Source organism: Arachis duranensis, chromosome 5 (assembly GCF_000817695.3).
Source record: "Arachis duranensis cultivar V14167 chromosome 5, aradu.V14167.gnm2.J7QH, whole genome shotgun sequence".
Lineage (NCBI taxonomy): Eukaryota > Viridiplantae > Streptophyta > Magnoliopsida > Fabales > Fabaceae > Arachis > Arachis duranensis.
In genome coordinates, this window is record NC_029776.3 from 89449571 (window position 1) to 89466027 (window position 16457).

Here is a 16457-nt window from a genome sequence, read left to right on the forward strand (position 1 = left end):
CTACCGTGCTGAGGGGTTCGAGGGCTGCCATTTATTGGCTGCTACGACCTGGCTTACCTCCTCATCGTTGATGTACTCCTTGGCCACGCTTTGTATTTCCTGCATGGTCCAGACAGGCTTGGTGGTGAGGTGCTTTCTAAAGTCCTTGTTTAGCAAGTTGTTCGTCAGGCAGAGACTGGCAACCGAGTCAGTGAGGCCATCGATTTCCAAGCATTCATCATTGAATCTGTCAAAGAACTTCCTGGTCGGCTCTCCATGTTTTTGGGTGACCCCCAGTAAGTTGATCGGGCGTTTCGCCTTGGCTATGCGTGTCGTGAACCAAGCTAGGAAGCTTTGGGAGATGTCCGTAAAGGTCGTGATGGATCCTTGTGGGAGTGCGTTGAACCATCGGATCGCTGGGCCGACCAGCGTCACCGGGAATGCTCGGCACCTGACCGCATCGCCTACCCCTTCCAAATTCATTCTTGCTTCAAATGCCGTGAGGTGCTCCTGCGGGTCCTTAGTCCTATCATACCTCATGTCCGTTGGCTTGTCGAAATTTCTCGGAAGCCGGACCTTGAGGATCGAGGGGTGGAAAGGGGTGGCTCCTATGATGACGGGTTCCAGCCGTTTCCTGGCTTTTCCGTTTTGGGACTCCTCGTGGCTTTCGGATCTACCCCGGGTGGATTGGGAGGTCGCGTGCGTGTGCGCTTCGTCTCCATGTTTTGTCGGGCTCCTTTCTCACTCCTCGTATCTCCGAGAGGGGGAGCGGGTGCGGGATTGGCTGACGTCTCCCTGGAGTCGACTCCTCGTTGGTAGCTCCGTTTCGAGATTTTGTACTCTGTGTCTAAGCTCCTGCATAATCTTAGCACTGTCGGCTCCCGTCCCTTCGGAGGGACGTCTTTCAGGGGTCTTGGTGTAGATTGGTTGGTTTGGTTGAACGGAGGATCGTGGTTGTTCGCTGGTGCGGGCGGTCAAACTCGCCCTACTTAGGCGGGCTCCTTTTCCTTCGCAAAGTTCCTCCGACGTGGGGAGTCGCACCATGTCTGCTCCATGTTCCCACAGACGGCATCAATGTTCGATACCTGAGGGATGTCGGGTGCTCGACGGGTCAGGTGGTGGAGAGAGAGTGAGTAGGTGAGGCCCTGGACGGACTTGGAACGGGGGTTGAGATGTGAGCTAGGCGATGGCGACGCCGGAGACGGTGTGGACGGTGGTGTGGCCACCTGCAAGAACACTCCGACGCTCAAGTCAGTGTTCGTACGAGGTAATAGCCGAATTAGGTAAGATGTCGCATACCTTGGGGAGAGAGCTGGTCTCTTCCCTTATATACTGTGCTGGGCAGGCCCATAGGTGACCTAGCCCACTAGCCAAAAAACTTCTATGAGCTGTCCTTGTCCACGTGGGATAGGAGTAGGTCGTTCCGATTTCTGGGTCGGGGTTTCGGGTGCTGTCCCGATAGTACCGACCCAACTGATTGCTGAGCGTGGTGACTTGAGCCGCCTAGTGGCAAGTCGAGCGTATTTCGGATCGGGTGCGGGGGATCGACCCATCGGATTTTCCTATCGTGGAGGATGGTTCAGACTTGAGTCGAAGGCGGTGTTTTCGACCCGTTGGGTAATAGGGCTGGACTGTGTGAGTCCATAACACTATGTATATGGCTGATTGGCTGCTTACCCATTTCTTCTTTTATATTTTTTTATTGAGACTGTTTGCATTTAATTTATTTGTTATAGGATGATCTGTAATTCTTTCATGCTCTTTATTTGTTTCAGAATAATAATTGCATGATTCGCTCCACTGTACCCTACTTGTAACGACAACAATTATGATTGTGGTGATGGTGACAATACCTACAGTAATTTGAGAATGAGAATTAAAAAAAAAGACATTTTTTACACAATTTTGTCAAATGTCAGTCCAAGTGAATTATATTTTACTAAGAATTGGTATACAGGCTGTTATTATTTAAATTTCAGCTAAGAAATAAAGAAACCTAATCTAACTAAAATTGTACTCAACCTATTAACCACTCAAGATAATCACAAATAAAATTACACATAAAAATTCGGTATAAGATCTTATTGCCATGTAAATTCCAAATTTAGCCTTCAATTACATATTCCCTCTTAACAATTCAGTACAAAGATCTTATTTTACTGGTCTTAATTATTATGTAAGCATTTTGTTCATTGATATTATTAGTGTCGTAAATTAAAGAATAATACAAAGATTTATATAACATGCATGATCATTAGGTCAGAATAGGATGTTGAACAGTTGAAGTATATCATGGGTAGTGAAAGGAGGAGAAGGACCACTAATTAATATAATTAAGATAGCAAATAAAATCAAATAATAACACACATATACTTTGGGTTACATGAATTGGAGTTATTATTATTATTATTATTGCATATAAATTTTTTGCCAGCCACATGGCTTGAAACTTCCATTGGTTGCTTAATAAGGCTTCCATTTATGTCACTTTTGTTTTGGTGAGATTTATATGTTCGCCTTTTCTTTTAAAATTTTCTGTAACTATTTATGTTTCTTTACATCCATTTCCATAATTTTTCATCTAATCCACGAGTACAATTAAGCTTCATAATAATCAAGTATACATCTAATGAATGAACCTTTTCTTTGATTAATTAGAAAAAAATGCAACGTAACTATATAAATCATTTACCGAGCTAATAAGAGGGATATAGTAATAAAATAGTGCAGGTGTGAGAGATTTATATTTGACGATACTATATGTTAAGTTACTTTCTAAGTGAGAGATATATATCATTTATTAAAAGAACATGTTTAGACATTGATTATTTAATTTTTTTTAAAAATTACTTTTCTAAAAAACATGTTTTCATACAAGTTTTTTTTTATATATAATTCCATTTAGCTGTATATATTGAACATTTGAACCTTAAAGAAACTATTACTTTTCAAACCTTCTCCCTTGAATTTCAAATGCTAGTTCTAAAAATTAGTCGGGATATTTTTGGTGTCTTAAACAAAAATGAAACCCTCAACCGAATAAAGGAACCTAACTAATTATAGCAGAATCACAAAGTAAAACACTATTCAACTCATTTTCAGGCTGGAGGTAAAGGGAATAGTCTTTCATGCTCTTCACTCCTTGCTTGGCCAACCAATCAGCAGCATGGTTTGCTTTTCTATGCACCAAGGCAAAGTAAGCAAATTCTTAATCTTGGATAGAATATCTTGGTCACCCAATATGTAAGAGCAAAAATATTTGATAGGACAATAATATTTGCGTTCCGCATCATTGTCTTCGTGGGAAACCTTTTTTTCGGTCTCCAGTGAACATTACGCATTGTCGTCCTTACTCAGCCATTCTTATAGTGTCAAGTGAGCGTTACGCATCGCCGTCTTTACTAGACACTTGGCACTAAGGCCCATACAATATTTAACTCTATTTTAATCTTTGTCCTCTACTCTACTGTGGTCTGTAACAGAGATCATTCTACTTAATACATTCTTTCAATCTTTGTTCTCTGTTCTCCTGTGGCCAAGATTCTTTTTTTTAATAAACCGAACTCAAATCATTTTTATTTAAAACCAACACCAACTTTAAAACTATTTCAGATTTAAACCTCCTTCAAAAGACTAAAAAGAATCATTTATTAAGTAAATCTCACAACAGAGTCTCGAGACTTTAGGGAGGATGACAATCAAACCCGTTCTTTAAAAATAATAAACTCCTTGAATCATAATTTCTTAAACTGTAGTTCTTTAATCAAAGTCAAAACATAAAGTCTTTTCAATGAGTAAAAACTCAATACATAATCTTTTCTTAACAAATCACATTCAAAACATAAAGTTTTTCCTTAATAAATCAATCCCAAACATAAATCTTTTCTTAATAAATCAAAAACCAAATAATACGATTTCTCAAGTCCAACCTTTTTCTAAATAAATAAAGTCTTAAGTTTCATAATAAAATTTGGACAGCATCTCCCTTAAAATTCGGACTTTGCTACCCTTTTTGGGTCCCAACCGAACCATTCTCAACCTCTTTTCAACCATTTCAATAACTCAGACTAATTCCAATATCAGAAATCATTTTCGATAAATCAATAAAACTCATTCTTAGTATCTTAGATCGTTTCAAATGCGGATTCATTTTCAATATCAAATTAACCTCAAACCAAGAAAATCATTTTACATAGCATTTAATCAAACCAACCTTCCAACTCAATAATCAGAAACAGTCACAATTCAATCATCATTTTAATAACCTTAAATCAAGTACAAAAGTCAACTAAACATCTCCAATCAATCAATAAACCATTCAAACTAGCATTTATATTCATTCCAGGCAACTCAATTCAATTCATAAAACTTGCAAAATCATAAAAATATATTTGTTCTATTAATATCGACTTAAAACAATTCTTAGTAGTGAATTAAGTTTAAGAAATCGCCCCTACCTCAGCTCGTTGAAACTCGCAAAACCAAACGCGTCAAAAAAACCCTTTTCTCTCAACCCGCACTCAGCGGCAACCGCAACCACAGCTCCACTGTATACGCAGCCACAACATCAACTTAAAATCATCAACATGCAATAACCGAGATTCGATCCTAAGGAATTAACGTTGCAAGAACCTTAGAAACGTATAACAAAATCAACAATTTAAGGAGTTTTCAAAGCAAAGATAACTTACTGTACCCAAAGGACCTAAGTACAACGCAGCTGCAGCTCCAATGGTTGACTCCAACGATGTCTGCGTCGTTTTTCGGTGACCAAGCATGGCGGGCAGCCCCCAGCAATGGTTCAATAGCAGCAAGGGTGGTGGAGCCAGCCCTCCCTCTCAAATGCAACATCACCAGCGTCCACCACAGTCATTCTTTCCTTCTAGCCAACCCAACAGCGACGGCGGCGATAGTACAGCCGCAGCAGTGACAAAACGGCAGTGGTGGTTCCCCCCAGCCCCACGGACGACAACAGAGGCAGCCCCAGGGTTCCTTTTCTTCGCGCTTCTTCCTCTTTTCGCGAGCTTCCCCTTATGGCGGACCAGATGCGAGTAGAACAAGGCTGAACGGAGGCGGGTCTTCAATGGCGAGCATGGTGGCATTCCCGATGGAAAAATGGCGTAGTAGTTGATGCGATGGCGAACGGCTCCTCCTCGCGTTCTCTTCTCCCCGTCTCGGGCTCAGTGATGGCGACAGTTGGCGGCAACGGAGCATCGGCGATGCGTGTGGTGGCGCGGCTTCTCTTCCTCTCCTCTCGGATCTCCTCTCTTTCTCTCTGCTCGCGACACGACGGAAACGGCGCAGGAACGGCGTCGACGCCCTCCTTTTCCGGTGCGCTCATCTTCCCCTCTGTTTTGCTCTCTCTCTCGCCGTTTTGTGTGTGTGCTATATGAAGGGAAAAAAGGGAATGTGGGGGTTTTAGTGGCTGCTGAGACAAGGTAAAAAGGGAAAGTGTGGTGGTGAATGGCAGTGGCTACATTAGGTTAGGGTTAGTGGTTTCAATTTGGCATTTTTTGGATAGTTTAGGTAATTTTAATAAAAATAGGGGTAATAGAGTAATTAAAAATCAATTTTAATTCAATAAGAATATTAATTTATAATTTTTAAAGGAACTTGAGAAATTTTTGTTTTTTGTCTCGTGTTGAGTTGAGAGACACTTTTGTTTTGTCTCGTATCGAGTTGAGAGATATTTTAATTTTTGTCTCTTGATAAACAGAAACAGAGAAAGGAATAGGAAAGAAGAATTAACACCAGATATATCATGGTTCAGCCATTGGGTGCAATATGACCTACATCCAGTCTCCATCACAACAATGATGGAATTTTATTATGTTTTCACAATATTACAAACATCAATTTCTCCCTAGGAACTACCCATTTCTGTCTGGGACAAATTTAGATTCTTCACCCAATCTGAATTTGACTAGGACTCAAAACCTAGCTTTCAACCGCAAAGTGCTAACCCAACTTGTAAGAGAATCCCCACAAGATCATGAAACACAACAGAAAGATGTACAAAAAAATTCTGAGACATCTATGACTTTTTCTCTAATATTGATCACTACATTTTTCTCTCACTGGTTTTTTCTTACAAACTTCACCATGTTTTCCTTTTACCGTGAGACTCAAAAAAACAATACTAAGAAAAAGAAAACAAAATGAACATCTTTGAAGGAGAAGAACTTAGGAAGCTTGGATAGCTATAAGAATTCTGTACTTTCACTTTCTCTCTTTGATCTCAACCTTTGGCCGTTCACCCTTATTATAGAAGGGGAAGCTTCCAAGGTTGAAACCGGTTCAACCAAGCAACTTCTTTTCCAACCAAAAATAGCAGCGGTTCGGACAAAGAGCAAAGAGAGGGAAAAACAAAAAAAAACCAACATGCATGTACCCCTCTCAACTCTTTTCATCAAGCTCCTTCAATCTAAACCCTTGATCTTGTCTTCGGCTCCAAAAAAAGATTCGGACCCTTGATGATCTTCTGACCCAAGACAGCTCCTTGCTTTCTATTTTTTCTTCTTCCTACGTATAGCTTGACGGCTATCTTCTTTCTTTTATGAACAAAAATGGAAGTAAAATTTTGTAACTGAGATCTTCCTCTTTGACAAAGGCGGATCCTTTCTTTTCTTGGTATAGAAAATCTTGCTTTTAATGGCAAAAATCTTGTCATGCCTTACTTCAAATCTTCCTTCTTCATAGCCTTTCTTCCATAGATTTCTTTGTGACTTTACTTTTACTTTTCTTCTTGATGGATGTGACCGAAAGACAAGAGAGAGAAAAAAGAAGAGACAAACCCTTCAATGCAAAATAAACTGAATTTAATTTTGAGTTTCAATTACCTATGCATACAATTAACCAAATTAGATTTTGAATTTCAATCACAAGTGAAGTGGGTAACCGAACCAATTCCTTGATCTATTCTTTTCTTTTTCAATTCGGATTAATGATGATGTTGGGCCAAGAGAGGAGATTGCTTCGGCTTATTAGATTCTCGGGCCAGCTTTGGAGTTCATCTTAATTCATCATTCAACCACTCAAACTAAAATTAATTTTTGCACAAGGCTTAATTAATTTTGAACAACAAGCTGGGCTTACAATGTCTTTGGCCCATTATTGAAACTACTTTTCCTGCACACTAAACCAGATCCATCATACAAAGTATAAACAATTGGAAGCAAATAACAAATTAATAATTTTTTAATTAATATTTTAATAATGTTTGATCATCAATTAAATATAAGTTTTTTAAACTCAACAAACTTTAAATTTATTTTAAAATAAATACTCTAATTCAATAATTAGAGATAATTAAATTAATTTTTTTATATCATAAAATAAAATTCAAAATCTAATTATTCAAATTAAAGCAGATAAAACTCTCATTATTTTTCAATCACTAATACTTTAAATCAATAATAAAAAAGTACTCAATTAATATAAAAATCTCTTAAAATATATTTTCGAATAAATAAAATAAATCATAAATAGTTTAATTTTTAAAATTTGGGGTCTTACATCCTACTATACTTATAAAAATTTTTGCCCTTAAAAATTAACTTAATACTCAAAATGTCACAAAATCCTGGCACTTTACTTTTAGACATCTTATGGAAACTTGGAAAGATAAAATATCTCAGCATATAAATACATATACGGTTTCAAATACCAAGATGTTCATATAGCTTAAAACATTTATAGGGATAACGTGGTACAAAGCAAAAGATACAAAATAGGCTCGATGCAAAAAGGTTACAAGGCAAGCTGGTATTAAAACGATAAGTATATCGTCTGTACCCCAAACTCGTACTAACTTCAGAGCTTTAACTTCCCAAACTTCAACTCCTGACGTTTCCCAAACCCCACGATATGCGTTACCTATTAGTTCTATTTCGCCTACGATAACCCGTTTGTGCTTTCATATACATAAACCATCAGTATTAAGCTTGCCAAACTTAATACCGTGATGTATGAAATGGTTGACAAACGGTATTAATCATTAGGCAATCATGTGCATAAAGCTATAACTCTCGTCATCAGGACAAGACTTATTACATGACAGACGCTCAGAGTATGCAATTAAAGCATAGTCGGTCCATTCCTCAGGCTCTACAGGAAATACCGCTCTGATATCATAATGTAACACCCTCACTATCAGAATGTCACGCTTCCGACTGCGCCACTCTGATAGCAAGAGGTATTACGACGACTTCATGTACTTAATAATAAAATATGAACCCTTGACTTAAAACCGTGTCGCTGTTTTATTTGAAAAACCGGAAAAATACTTTTACAATAAAACAAACAAGCATATACATAAACAAAACTCCTTACCCAAGTAACTTATACATATTATATACATACAAATCATACAACTCCTATCCCTCTTACATAATTATCATATTAATGGTGAGGGAAGAATAAATAATAACTAAACTAATACATCCATATCGCATAAGCTAAACTCAAAAAAAATTCTTCATGAGCTTTTTCGTCTGTTTCCTAAAAAAAAAAGTCTGTAGGAGGTGAGAAAATCATTCTCGAAAGGATTCTCAATAGAGGGTTTTGAGAATTGTCGTAAGAAGATATTATAAATAAAAACTATTCTCAAAATATAGTGATTTATCAATTTGTTATTCAAATCTAAAATTTGTATTTCTCTTACAAAAATTCTATGTAAAATAACATTTTAACCAGAACTTATCTCTAATCCAGTCAAGCATGGCCTCCGGCCCAAATCAAACCAAACCACCATCACCATTATCACCAATCCACCATCAAATATTCAAAATAGAAAATCAACCACAAGCACAAGCAGATACAAGGCAAACACATTTAAAGAACAAGTACATCAAGTATCACAGTTACTGGTTAAACATAATTTATTAGATAAGCAAACCAAAACAAACAAGCACACACAACCAATTGCAAATGTGCAAACAAGTATGATGCATGTCTAGTCCTATACAGGTCATGAGCTCATGTGTCAGTTGCCCGATTTCTGACACTGGTCTTGAGATAAGCGTTTCGTACCACCGTCCTGATTTCAGCCAACGTCCCCTCCATGAGCGTTACGCATCGCCGTCCTCATTTAGCCGTCCTTATAGTGTCAATTGAGCGTTACGCATCGCCGTCCTCACTAGACACTTGGCACTAAGGCTCAAATAGCATTCAATTCTATTTTAACCTCTGCCCTTTGCTCTACTATGGCAGAGAGGGATCTTTGTTAATACATTCTTTCAATCTTTGTTCTCTGCTCTCCTATGGCAGAGATTCTTTTTATTAATAAACCGAACTCAAATCATTTTTATTTAAAACCAACACCAACTTTAAAACCATTTCAGATTTAAACCTCTTTCAAAAGACTAAAAAGAATCATTTATTAAGTAAATCTCACGGTAGATTCTCGAGACTTTAGGGAGGACGACAATCAAACTCGTTCTTTAAAATTAATAAACCCCTTGAATCATAATTCCTTAAAATGTAGTTCTTTAATCAAACTCAAAACATAAAGACTTCTTTAATGAGTAAAAACTCAATACATAATCTTTTCATAATAAATCACATTCAAAACATAAAGTTTTTCCTTAATAAATCAAACTCAAACATAAATCTTTTCTTAATAAATCAAAAACCAAATAATACGATTTCTCAAGTCCAACCTTTTTCTAAATAAACAAAGTCTTAAGTTTCATAATAAAATTTTGACAGCATCTCTTCAAAAACTTGGACTTTGTCACCCTTTTTGGGTCCCAATCGAACCATTCTCAACCTCTTTTCAACCATTTTCAATAACTCAGACTAGTTCTAATATTAGAAATTATTTTTGATAAATCAATAAAATTCATTTCAAATATCTCAGATCGTTTTAAATGCAGATTCATTTTCAATATCAAATTAACCTCAAACCAAGAAAATCATTTTACATAATATTTAATCAAACAGACTTTCTAAGTCAATAATCAGAAACAGTCACAATTTAATCATCATCTTAATAACCTTAATTCAAGTACAAAAGTCAACTAAATATCTCCAATCAATCAATAAACCATTCAAACTAGCATTTATATTCATTCCAGACAACTCAATTCAATTCATAAAACTTGCAAAATCATAAAAATATATTTTTCCTATTAATATCAACTTAAAACAATTCTTAGTAGTGAATTAAGTTTAAGAAAACACCTCTACCTCAGCTCATTGAAACTCGCAAAACCAAACACGTCAAAGAAACCCTTTTCTCTCAACCCGCACTCAGCAGCAGCCGCAACCACAGCTCCACTGCATATGCAGCCACAACAGCAACTTAAAATCATCAACATGCAATAACTGGAATTCGATCATAAGGCATTAACATCGCAAGAATCTTAGAAACGTATAACGAAATAAACGATTTAAGGAGTTTTCAGAACAAAGATAACTTACTGTACCCAAAGGACCTAAGTACAACGCAGTCGCAGCTCCATCGTCCGCGACATTTTTCGGTGACCAGGCATGGCGGGCAGCCCCCAGCAATGGTTCAACAGTAGCAAGAGTGGCGGAGCCAACCTCCTTCTCAAATGCAACATCACCAGCGTCCACCACAGTCATTCTTTCCTTCCAGCCAACCTAACAGCGATGGCGGTGACAGTACTACTGCGATAAAACGGTGGCGGTGGTTCCCCCCAGCCCCATGGACGACAACAGAAGCAGCCCCAAGGTTCCTTTTCTTCGCGCTTCTTCCTCCTTCCGTGAGCTTCCCTTTACGGCAGACCAGATGCGAGCAAAACAAGGCTGAATGGTGATGGGTCTTCGATGGCGACCATGGTCGCGGTCCCGACGAAAAAATGTCGTAGTAGTTAATGCGAGGGCGAACGGCTCCTCCTCGCGTTCTCTTCTCTCCGTCTCGGGCTCGATGATGGCGACAGTTGGCGGTAACGCAGCGTCGACGATGCGTGTGGTGGCGCGGCTTCTCTTCCTCTCCTCTCGGATCTCCTCTCTTTCTCTCTAATCGCGACACGACGGCGATGGCGCATGAATGGTGGCGACGCCCTCCTTTTTTGGTACGCTCACCTTCCTCTCTGCTTCACTCTCTCTCCTGCCGTTTTGTGTGTGTGCTATGTGAAGGAAAAAAAGTGAATGTGGGGGGTTTTGGTGGCTGCTGAGACAAGGTAAAAAGGGGAAGTGTGGCGGTGAATGACGGTGGCTAGATTAGGTTAGGGTTAATGGGTTTAATTTGAAAAGTTTTTGATAGTTTAAGTAATTTTAATAAAATTAGCGGGTAATAGAGTAATTAAAAATTAATCTTAATTCAATAAGAATATTATAAAAGTGCTATTTAATTATCAACTTCAAATTTATTTTCAAATAAATACTCTAATTTAATAATTAGAGATAATTAAATTAATTTTTTTAAAATCATAAAATAAAATTTAAAATCTAATTATTCAAATTAAAGAAGATAAAACTCTCATTATTTTTTAATCACTAATACTTTAAATCAATAGTAAGAATGTACTCCATTAATATAAAAATATCTGAAAATATATTCTCGAATAAATAAAATAAATCATAAATAGTTTAATTTTTAAAATCTGAAGTCTTACCGTCTCTATAGTCTTATTAAATTTACAATTAGATTTCTACATTTTTTTCCTTTTCAATTGGATCCTTATTATATTGTTATTAATTTTGTAATTAGGTCATTTTCATGTCAAAACCTTAAAATTAATGGAATGTTTCTCCAAAAAAAATATGTGATTAAAGATCTAACTAGATTGTAAATACTTTTAAATTTGCGAAAAAATATTTAGTTAACTCTAACATTTTTTATACTAAAAAGAACCTACTTACAAAATTAAAAATAATATAAAAACTCAATTGAAAGAAAAAAATTATAAGAATCTAATTACAAATTTAGTAAAACTATAGGAACAATAAAATAATTCAATCTTAACTAAATTAAAATGGTAAAATTAAAGATTTAAAAATTTAAAGATTTAGTTTAAGTTCTACGATATATATATATATATAAACCAATGGGAGAATTTTATTATCCAAATCAGCCAAAACCAAAAATTTTTCAGCAATCCACCAACGAACAAATATATATAATTCGAATCAACATGATTCGAACTGCAAATGCAAGTAATTCGAAATAACTTGATTCGAATTACCTTTGAAAGGAATTGCATGTAATTCGAATCAAGTAGATTCGAATTTTGGAGGGATAAATTGAATTGACTCAATTCGAATTAGTAGGGAAACGAGTCTCAATGGAGTTCGAATCATGTTGATTCGAATTATGTATAAATAGTTCGAATTAGGTTGTTTCGAATTAGTGTGTTCCAGACCTGTATATATATGTGATGAACGTGAGTTGCTCTCAATATTGAGGGGTCATATGGCTGGTGAGAACAGTTTTATAGTGTTGGTTCACCACAGAGGATCGATTAAGAGGAAAACTCGGTCAGGTGTAAAGTTCACCGATAAGGATCCTCTCTGTATTATCGTGAGTTCTACGACGAGCTATGATGACCTTGCTAGGTCTGTATTGCAGAAACTTGGTCTGGAAGGTGTTAAACGGGTTAAGAAGTTTTTCTATCGCATTCCAATCACGGTGCTCCAAGATACCGTGAAGTATGATTGCTTCACGATAGGGAGTGATGAGGACCTGCAGGTCATGTTTCTTTGTCGCCGGTAGTTTCCCGAAGTGCGGACACCGGAGCTGTTGGCAAAGCTGGTTGATGTGGTGTCCAGCTCGGGGGGTTCGAACCAGAATACCAACACTTTAGCGACAGTTGCCGATTCTAGCTCAAGTCCTGCCTTTGCATCTTTCACAGTCCCTGCGTACGAGCCACCCGCCCCGCCTGTCGCCTCCCTTTCGTTCGCTGTTGATCTCAACAGTAGTGTTGGCGACGAGGTTGGAACAGCAGAACTTGTACCTACCTCTGTACACTGTGCTGCACCGGCTGGGGCTGGAGATGAAATATTTGATGATGTAGAGGACGATGATGTCGAGCCAGATATGATTGCTGATGATAGTGCCGATGATATCGGAGCCAGTGAGCCTGCCGGTGCCGGTGGTGGCTCTAGCTCTGGCACACAGCAGTACCCTCCACATTTTTCATCTTTGGACCTGGATGCCATGAGGCAGCCGGGGGTACCTTGCGAGGTTGCAGGATTTGGCGCAAGAGATGCAGAAGGGTCAGCTGGTATGACAGAGTTCCAGGTTGGTCAGCAATTTCAGGATAAGGAGGATGCCCTGTTAAGTGTGAAGATTTACATCATCCGCCAAGGTGTACAGTACAAGGTTGTGGAGTCTGATTATCGCTGTTACGTTGGCAAGTGTTCTGAGTTCAGGAATGGGTGCACATGGTTGATTCGGCCGAGTCTCCGGCAGCGCAAGGGCATATGGGAGGTCAAACGGTACAATGGACCGCATACTTGTCTCGCTAGCTCTATCTCCAGTGATCACAGGAGTTTGGATTATCATGTGATATCGGCATTCATTATGCCAATGGTTAGAGCTGATGCATTCGTTAGCATCAAGGTGCTTCTAAATGCGACTGCCTCGCACTATGGGTTCAGGCTGACCTACAAGAGGGACTGGATGGCGAAGCAGAAGGCTGTTGCGCTCATTTATGGTGACTGGGATGAGTCTTACAACAAGCTCCCAAGGTGGGTGTTAGGAGTGCAGGTGATGATGCCTGATTCTATTGCAGTTCTTCGGACTAACCCTGTTCGAGTTGGGGGACAGCTGGACGAATTTAAGGCATACTTTTCACAGACTGTTTTGGACTTTCCCACCGTGTATCGAGGCATTTCGTCATTGCAAGCCGTTGGTTAGTATTGATGGGACCCATCTATATGGCAAGTATGGGGGTACTCTGCTTGTTGCGATTGCACAGGACGGGAACTCCAACATACTCCCCGTTGCATTCGCATTAGTTGAGGGTGAGAATGCTGAGTCTTGGTCATTCTTTCTCTCCCACCTCCGTCAGCACGTTACACCACAGCCGGGTCTGCTCGTTATCTCTGACAGGCATAACGGCATCAAGGCCCCCCTTGAGGCTCCGACGGGGGCTGGCTACCTCTGGCTGCATACCAAACTTTCTGCATTCGTCACGTAGCAGCAAATTTTGCCCTCACCTTCAAGGGTAAAGACGCAAGGAGGCTTCTTGTGAACGCTGCCTATGCTAAAACGGAGGTCGAGTTCCATTACTGGTTTGATATTCTTTGCTCTGAGGATCCGGCAATGTGTGATTGGACAAACCGGATTGAGTATTCATTGTGGACACAGTATTGCGATGAGGGCCGGAGATTCGGTCACATGACGACAAATATATCTGAGTGTGTGAATTCAATCCTCAAGGGTGTGAGGAACCTTCCTGTATGCTCCTTGGTGAAAGTAACGTATGGTCGGTTGGCCGAACTTTTTGTACGCAAAGGGAGAGAGGCGTAGGCCCAGCTGGGTACCGGACAACAATTCAGTCAACACCTTGTTAAATGTATCGAGGCCAACTTGAAGACGGTAAGGTGCTTCACAGTTACTTTGTATGACAGGGACAACTCCGAGTACACGGTCGCAGAGACCACTCCTACTGGTTCTTTCTCCCATGGTAGCTACAGGATTAGAACAGATTCAAAAACCGGTTATAAATACAAATCAGGACATAAACAGCTATTAAACCGCTAACATAAACCATCAACAAAACCGCATGCAAAACCTCTTATATAAACCACTAGCAACACCACTTTAATAAAGCACTAGCAATACCACTTCAATAAACCATTAACATAAACTAACAACAAAAACCACTAAATAAAACCATAAAAAAACCGCATAGAAAACAACTATACAAAACCGCATGCAATACCACTTATATAAACCACTAGCAATACCACTTCAATAAACCATTAACATATACTAACAACAAAAACCACTGAACAAAACCATCAACAAAATCGCAAAGAACCCCACGATACAAAACCGCATACAATACCACTTATATAAACCACTAGCGATACCACTTCAATAAACCATTAACATATACTAACAACAAAAACCAATAAACAAAACCATCAACAAAACCACATAGAAAACCACTATACAAAACCGCATGCAATACCACTTATATAAACCACTATCAATGCAACTTCAATAAACTATAAACATATTCTAACAACAAAAACCCCTAAACATATACCACTAACAAAAATCACTAACCTCGTCGTTGATCACCCCGGCGATATGAGCGACTCCATCCAAACGATACAGCCTTCCCGGATCGTCCCCCATCTCGTCAATATGCCTCTCGAGTTCTTGCCCAAACAGATTCTAGGTCATTTTCTCTAAGATTTGGTGGGGTATGAGGAAGGATAACTGATTCGAATGAGCTTGGTTCGAACTCCTTATATAGGCAACTCACTAGTAATTCGAATCAACTTAATTCGAATTACCTCGTGTTACCAACATTGAATAATTCGAATCAACATGATTCGAACTCCCTAAACTTACATTATTATGGTCATTGGTTGATTGCTGAAAAAATTTTGGTTTTGGCTGATTTGGGTAAATATTTTCCCAGCCTGGTTTATTTAGGTTTTACACACACACACACATATATATAATCATGATTTTTTAAATAATTTTTAAAAATTAAATAAGTTTAATTGATATAATCAAATTTTTTTGTTTGAATTAAATCGATTAAATAATCAATCTATTCTTAATATATAAAAGTAGATGGATAAGTTTATTCATATTATTTGTAAGACATCTTTCTTCTCCTACTAATGCTATGTTAGTAATATCGCTTATTTGGCTAAATTTTAGAATCAACCACTCAATTCTTGCCAAATTAACTATTATTTTCAAATCAACAAAAAAATAAAATATACAAAAATATATACAAGTAATAGAAATATATGCAAACTAGGCTTAATATATAAAAGTAGATGGATAAGTTTATCCACATTATTTGTAAGACATCTTTTTCCTCCTACTAATGCCATGTCAACAATATCGCTTACTTGGTAAAATTTTAGAATCAACCACTCAATTCTTGCCAAATCAACTATTATTTCCAAATCAGTAAAAAAATAAAATATACAAAAATATATACAAGTAATAGAAATATATGCAAACTAGGCTGCAAAATTACCAATGACAATAATAAAAATTAATAGTGTCTAATCAAATTTGTAACCTACAAGAATCTATATCTCTATAATTATTTTGTTTTACCTTTATAAACAATACTATAAATTTATAACCCCAATAATTAATTTATTAATTTTTATAAATAACTCATTAAATGTAATAAATATTCATATTACAAATGTCATAATAATCTATTAATCATAATAAATTTTACGTTACAAATATTCAAATTTCATACTATTTAAACTACTTATATAAGTCTCTTATCACCATTTCTTCAAATAACATTAAATTTAGCACAAGAAATTTATTTTTGCACTACACAACATCTCGAATT

The 16457-nt window shown here is 37.7% G+C and overlaps 2 protein-coding genes and 1 long non-coding RNA gene across 3 annotated transcripts; 1 reads left to right on the forward strand and 2 right to left on the reverse strand.

Moving 5' to 3' along the window:
* LOC107490193 (uncharacterized) lies at window positions 1-519 on the reverse strand. Its single transcript, XM_016110967.1, has one exon. The coding sequence runs from the start codon at window positions 517-519 to the stop codon at window positions 1-3; it is 519 nt and encodes a 172-aa protein (XP_015966453.1).
* Window positions 520-4289: 3770 nt separating this feature from the next.
* Window positions 4290-5411, reverse strand: LOC127747754 (uncharacterized). The gene is made up of 2 exons (XR_008009621.1): window positions 4671-5411; window positions 4290-4526 (listed from the first exon to the last, which is right to left on the reverse strand). It is a non-coding gene; the product is annotated as an uncharacterized LOC127747754 (long non-coding RNA).
* A 6947-nt stretch (window positions 5412-12358) lies between these two features.
* On the forward strand, window positions 12359-14087 carry LOC107490192 (uncharacterized). The gene is made up of 3 exons (XM_052261810.1): window positions 12359-12634; window positions 12734-13795; window positions 13866-14087. Exons 1-3 carry the CDS (start codon window positions 12359-12361, stop codon window positions 14085-14087), a joined length of 1560 nt encoding a protein of 519 aa, XP_052117770.1.
* Window positions 14088-16457: the final 2370 nt, after the last annotated feature.